At 40.1% G+C, this 7,202-nt stretch overlaps 1 protein-coding gene across 1 annotated transcript; it reads right to left on the bottom strand.

Annotated features, from left to right (window-relative positions):
* Positions 1 to 5,110: 5,110 nt before the first annotated feature.
* LOC139752601 (uncharacterized) lies at positions 5,111 to 6,446 on the bottom strand. Its single transcript, XM_071668358.1, has one exon. It carries the CDS (start codon positions 6,393 to 6,395, stop codon positions 5,472 to 5,474), a length of 924 nt encoding a protein of 307 aa, XP_071524459.1. The 5' UTR covers positions 6,396 to 6,446; the 3' UTR covers positions 5,111 to 5,471.
* Between the last annotated feature and the right edge of the window lie 756 nt (positions 6,447 to 7,202).

The following is a 7,202-nucleotide window of genomic DNA, read 5'->3' as shown; positions in this document are numbered from 1 at the left end:
TTCAAATGAGTGGGAGATGTATAAAAGAAAGAGGCAGGAGGTCAAGAGAAAGGTACGAGAGGTGAAAAAGAGGGCAAATGAGAGTTAGGGTGAGAGAGTATCATTAAATTTTAGGGAGAGTAAAAAGATGTTTTGGAAGGAGGTAAACAAAGTGCGTAAGATAAGGGAGCAAATGAGAACTTCAGTGAAGGGGGCTAATAGTGAGGTGATAACAAGTAGCAGTGATGTGAAAGGGAGATGGAGTTAGTATTTTGAAGTTTTGTTGAATATCTTTGAGGATAGACTGGCAGATATAGGGTGTTTTGGTCGAGGTGGTGTACAAAGTGAGAGGGTTAGGGAAAATGATTTGGTCAACAGGGAAGAGGTAGTAAAAGCTTTGCGAAAGATGAAAGCCGGCAAGGCAGCGTGTTTACATTATATTTTAGTAGAATTTATAAAAAAAAAAACTGCATGACTGTATTGTTGACAGGTTGGTAAGGTTATTTAATGTATGTATGTCTTATGGTGAGGTGTCTGAGGATTGGCGGAATGCGTGGATAGTTCCATTGTAAAAGGCAAAGGGGATAAAAGTGAGTGCTAAAATTAAAGAGGTATAAGTTTATTGAGTATTCCTGGTAAATTATATGGGAGGGTATTGATTGAGAGGGTGAAGGCATGTACAGAGCATCAGATTGGGGAAGAGCAGTGTGGTTTCAGAAGTGGTAGAGGATGTGTGGATCAGGTGTTTGATTTCAAGAATGAATGTGAGAAATACTTAGAAAAGCAAATGGATTTGCATGTAGCATTTATGGATCTAGAGAAGGCATATGATAGAGTTGATGGAGATGCTCCGTGGAAGGTATTAGGAATATATGGTGTGGGAGGCAAGTTGTTAGAAGCAGTGGAAAGTTTTTATCGAGGATGTAAGACATGTGTACGTGTAAGAAGAGAGGAAAGTGATTGGTTCTCAGTGAATGTAGGTTTGCGGCAGGGAGGTGTGATGTCTCCATGGTTTTTTGATTTGTTTATGGATGGGGTTGTTAGGGAGGTGAATGAAATAGTTATGGAAAGAGGGGCAAGCATTCAGTCTGTAGTGGATGAGAGAGCTTGGGAAGTGAGTCAGTTGTTGTTAGCTGATGATACAGCGCTGGTGGCTGATTCGTGTGAGAATCTGCAGAAGCTGGTGACTGAGTTTGGAAAAGTGTGTGAAATAAGAAAGTTAAGAGAAAATGTGAAAAAGAGCAAGGTTATTAGGTACAGTAGGGTTGAGGGTCAAGTCAACTGGGAGGTAAGTTTGAATGGAGAAAAACTGGAGAAAGTAAAGTGTTTTAGATAATTGGGAGTGGATTTGGCAGCTGATGGAACCATGGAAGCGGAAGTGAACCATAGGGTGAGGGATGACGCGAGAGTTCTGGGAGCCTTGAAGAATGTTTGGAAGTCGAGAACATTATCTGCGAAAGCAAAAATGGGAATGTTTGAAGGAATAGTGGTTCCAACAATTTTATATGGTTGCGAGGCGTGGGCTATGCATAGTTGTGCGGAGGAGGGTGGATATGCTGGAAATGAAATGTTTGAAGACAATATGTGGTGTGAGAAGGTTTGGTCAAGTAAGTAATAATAGGGTATGAGAGGTGTGTGGTAATAAAAAGAGTGTGGTTGAGAGAGCAGAAGAGGGTGTTTTGAAATGGTTTGATCCCATGGAGAGAATGAATTAGGAAAGATTGACAAAGAGGATATATGTGTCAGAGGAGAGGGAACGAAGAGCAGTGGAAGACCAAATTGGAGGTGAAAAGATAGAGTGAAAATGTTTTTGAGTGATCGGGGCATGAACATGCAGGAGGGTGAAAGGTGTGCAAGGAATAGAGTGAATTGGAACGATGTGGTATACCGGGGTCAACGTGCTGTTAATGGTTTGAACCAGGGCATGTGAAGCGTCTGTGGTAAACCATGGAAACATCTGTGGGTAGTGGATGTGGAAAGGGAGCTGTGGTTCCGGTACATTCTTATATGACAGCTAGAGACTGAATGTGAACGAATATGGCATTTGTTGTCTTTTCCTAGCGCTACTTCGCGCACATGAATATATGGATGTGCTGGAAATGAGATGTTTGAGGACAATATGTGATGTGAGGTGGTTTGATCGAGTGAGTAACGTAAGGGTAAGAGAGATGTGTGGAAATAAAAAGAGCGTGGTTGAGAGAGCAGAAGAGGGTGTTTTGAAGTGGTTTGGGCACATGGAGAGAATGAGTGAGGAAGGATTGACCAAGAGGATATATGTGTCGGAGGTGGAGGGAACGAGGAGAAGAGGGAGACCAAATTGGAGGTGGAAAGATGGAGTGAAAAAGATTTTGTGTGATCGGGGCCTGAACATGCAGGAGGGTGAAAGGAGGGCAAGGAATAGAGTGAATTGGAGCGATGTGGTATACCGGGGTTGACGTGCTGTCAGTGGATTGAATCAAGGCATGTGAAGCGTCTGGGGTAAACCATGGAAAGCTGTGTAGGTATGCATATTTGCGTGTGTGGACGTATGTATATACATGTGTATGGGGGGGGTTGGGCCATTTCTTTCGTCTGTTTCCTTGCGCTACCTTGCAAACGCGGGAGACAGCGACAAAGTATAATAAAAAATATATTTTTTTCTTTTTTATATATATATATAAATATATATATATATATATATATATATATATATATATATATATATATATATATATATATATATATATATATATATATATATATATATATATATATATATATATATATATATATATATATATATATATATATATGACAGGAGGTCAAGAGAAAGGTGCAAGAGGTGAAAAAGAGGGCAAATGAGAGTTGGGGTGAGAGAGTATCATCAAATTTTAGGGAGAATAAAAAGATGTTCTGGAAGGATGTAAATAAAGTGCGTAAGACAAGGGAGCAAATGGGAACTTCAGTGAAGGGCGTAAATAGGGAGGTGACAACAAGTAGTGGTGATGTGAGAAGGAGATACATTGAGTATTTTGAAGGTTTGTTGAATGTGTTTGATGATAGAGTGGCAGATATAGGGTGTTTTGGTCGAGGAGGTGTGCAAAGTGAGAGGGTTAGGGAAAATGATTTGGTAAACAGAGAAGAGGTAGTAAAAGCTTTGCGGAAGATGAAAGCTGGCAAGGCAGCAGGCTTGGATGGTATTGAAGTGGAATTTATTAAAAAAGGGGGTGACTGTATTGTTGACTCGTTGGTAAGGTTATTTAATGTATGTATGACTCATGGTGAGGTGACTGAGGATTGGCGGAATGCGTGCATAGTGCCATTGTACAAAGGCAAAGGGGATAAGATTGAGTGCTCAAATTACAGAGGTATGGGTTTGTTGAGTATTCCTGGTAAATTATATGGGAGGGTATTGATTAAGAGGGTGAAGGTATGTACAGAGCATCAGATTGGGGAAGAGCAGTGTGGCTTCAGAAGTGGTAGAGGATGTGTGGATCAGGTGTTTGCTTTGAAGAATGTGTGGGAGAAATACTTAGAAAAACAAATGGATTTGTATGTAGCATTTATGGATCTGGAGAAGGCATATGATAGAGTTGATAGAGATGCTCTGTAGAAGGTATTAAGAATATATGGTGTGGGAGGCAAGTTGTTAGAAGCAGTAAAAAGTTTTTATCGAGGATGTAAGGCATGTGTACGTGTAGGAAGAGAGGAACGTGATTGGTTCTCAGTGAATGTAGATTTGCGGCAGGGGTGTGTGATGTCTCCATGGTTGTTTAATTTGTTTATGGATGGGGTTGTTAGGGAGGTGAATGGAAGAGTTTTGGAAAGAGGGGCAAGTATGAAGTCTGTTGTGGATGAGAGAGCTTGGGAAGTGAGTCAGTTGTTGTTCGCTAATGATACATCGCTGGTGGCTGATTCATGTGAGAAACTGCTGAAACTGGTGAATTAGTTTGGTAAAGTGTGTGAAAGAAGAAAGTTAAGAGTAAATATGAATAAGAGCAAGGTTATCAGGTACAGTAGGGTTGAGGGTCAAAAAAATTAGGAGGTAAGTTTGAATGGAGAAAAACTGGAGGAAGTAAAGTGTTTTAGATATTAAGGAGTGGATCTGGCAGCGGATGGAACCATGGAAGCGGAAGTGGATCATTGGGTGGGGGAGGGGGCGAAAATTCTTGGAGCCTTGAAGAATGTGTGGAAGTCGAGAACATTATCTCGGAAAGCAAATATGGGTATGTTTAAAGGAATAGTGGTTCCAACAATGTTGTATGGTTGCGAGGCGTGGGCTATGGATAGAGTTGTGCGCAGGAGGATGGATGTGCTGGAAATGAGGTGTTTGAGGACAATATGTGGTGTGGGTGGTTCGATCGAGTAAGTAACGTAAGGGTGAGAGAGATGTGTGGAAATAAAAAGAGCGTGGTTGAGAGAGCAAAAAAGGGTGTTTTGAAATGGTTTGGGCACATGGAGAGAATGAGTGAGGAAAGATTGACCAAGAGGATATATGTGTCGGAGGTGGAGGGAACGAGAAGTGGGAGACCAAATTGGAGGTGGAAAGATGGAGTGAAAAAGATTTTGTGTGATCAGGGCCTGAACATGCAGGAGGGTGAAAGGAGGGCAAGGAATAGAGTGAATTGGATCGATGTGGTATACCAGGGTTGACGTACTGTCAGTGGATTGAATCAGGGCATGTGAAGAGTTTGGGTAAACCATGGAAAGCTGTGTAGGTATGTATATTTGCGTGTGTGGACGTATGTATATACATGTGTATGGGGGTAGGTTGGGCCATTTCTTTCGTCTGTTTCCTTGCGCTACCGCGCAAATGCGGGAGACAGAGACAAAGCAAAAAAAAAAAAAAAATATATATATATATATATATATATATATATATATATATATATATTTTTCTTTTTTCATACTATTCGCCATTTCCCACATTGGCGAGGTAGCGTTAAGAACAGAGGATTGGTGAGGGAATATCCTCACCTGGCCCCCTTCTCTGTTCCTTCTTTTGGAAAAAAAAAAAAATGAGAGGGGAGGATTTCCAGCCCCCCGCTCCCTTCCCTTTTAGTCGCCTTCTACGACACGCAGGGAATACGTGGGAAGTATTCTTTCTCTCCTATCCCCAGGGATAAAACGAGTGCGCCGCCCGGGAATATCTATAATTATGAAAACTTCAATGCATATGCTGGTTGGTTCATTTATTTGCCCTGATGAATTATTAGTTATTTATCATAATCTATTCTCCACACATGGTATATGTTTACACAGAATGGCTGTCATGTTTACATTAAACTCTGTTTCACATGATTAAGTAAGTCATGAAACCATTAACAGTTCTGTCCTCCATATGGAACAGAGAACCATAAGGCTAATAACTAAATGGGTAACTTGGCTTAAAATAAAAACAATGAAAATGATAAAACTTCTGAAAATAACATCAAAACACAATATTAAGAAAATGAATACCTTCTCTAATAATGCGGACTTAAGCTTTGTTCTTTCATCTGTATCTAGCTCAATCACTCATCATTCATGACATATACTTTTGGCTGTGAAAAGATTCTAAGACCATCTTCAATCTGTGTAAGTTTCTCCTCCAGACCGTGACGTACTTTCTTTAGTCTCAGTGTATCCTGTGCCACTGGTAGGGATGACAGCTCTTTCATTACCTCTGCTTGACTTTTCCGTAGAAGATGAAGAGTGTTACGACGCTCATGGTCAGGTAATGGAGTATGGCCAGGGGGGCAGTCTGGGTCAGCAGCCAAAGCTAATTCTGCTTTTCGTCTATCTTCTTCCTTACGAGCCAGGATATACTTTGGTATTTTGCTCTTTTTGTATGTAGATGGAAGGTTGCCAGGATGTTGCTGCACATTCTTCAGAGACTGTGATTTAAGTGCTGATGTTGATACCTTGGCCTGGTGTGTCTCCTTCTTCAGAGGTTTTGGTGCTGGGTTGCCTAAAGGTACATCATGAGAATTACTTGACACAGGTGTGGAAGTTCTCATATCATTAGTTTCAGGATCATTTTCATCTTGAATAGTTTCTGCTTCATTGCAGGGTGTATCAATATTGTTAAAGTCTAGCTCATCTTGAAAAACCCTGTCATCTTCAGTTTGGTCTGCTACACTCCCATTACTTTGACATTCTGGACGTATATTTAAGTGAAGCTCTTCACTTCTTGAGTCATCTAGAACTGAATTGTTTTGATCATCAATAATAATGTCATCATTACAAGATACTGTTACACCGAGATTCAAATCTACAGTAGACGTTGTCCTGTCCATGGGAACATTTGCATTTGTTGTTTCATCAGCATATGTTTTACTTTCAGGATACAAGCCACTTGCAGTTGTTTGATCATACAAATGTGAGGTTGATTCAATTTTACTTTCTCTATTAGTTTTTACCCGTGGCCTTTCTAAATTGCTTTTGCTCCTCTGCATAGCCTGAACTTTGGGCTGATCATACTTCTTTGGTGACTGGCCTGAACCACATATTCCATCTGTTTCCTTGCGCTACCTCGCAAACGCGGGAGACAGCGACAAAGTATAAAAAAAAAAAAAAAAAAAAAAAAAAATATATATATATATATATATATATATATACAAATATATATATATATATATATATATATATATATATATATATATATATATATATATATATATATATATATATATATATATATATATATATATATATATATATATATATATATATATATACACAAATATATATTTTTTTTTTTTTTTTTTTTTTTTATACTTTGTCGCTGTCTCCCGCGTTTGCGAGGTAGCGCAAGGAAACAGACGAAAGAAATGGCCCAACCCCCCCCCCATACACATGTACATACACACGTCCACACACGCAAATATACATACCTACACAGCTTTCCATGGTTTACCCCAGACGCTTCACATGCCTTGCTTCAATCCACTGACAGCACGTCAACCCCGGTACACCACATCGCTCCAATTCACTCTATTTCTTGCCCTCCTTTCACCCTCCTGCATGTTCAGGCCCCGATCACACAAAATCTTTTTCACTCCATCTTTCCACCTCCAATTTGGTCTCCCTCTTCTCCTCGTTCCTTCCACCTCCGACACATATATCCTCTTGGTCAATCTTTCCTCACTCATTCTCTCCATGTGCCCAAACCACCCAAAACACCCTCTTCTGCTCTCTCAACCACGCGCTTTTTATTTCCACACATCTCTCTTACCCTTACGTTACTTACTCGATCAAACCAC

Source organism: Panulirus ornatus, chromosome 13, assembly GCF_036320965.1.
Source record: "Panulirus ornatus isolate Po-2019 chromosome 13, ASM3632096v1, whole genome shotgun sequence".
Taxonomy (NCBI): Eukaryota; Metazoa; Arthropoda; class Malacostraca; order Decapoda; family Palinuridae; genus Panulirus; species Panulirus ornatus.
Note: the sequence above shows the minus strand (reverse complement) of the source record. Positions and strands in the feature narration are given on the sequence as shown.

Excerpts from the sequence above, each read along its gene's own strand:
- LOC139752601 (XM_071668358.1), bottom strand. The coding sequence starts at position 6,395 with ATGCAGAGGAGCAAAAGCAATTTAGAAAGGCCACGGGTAAAAACTAAT.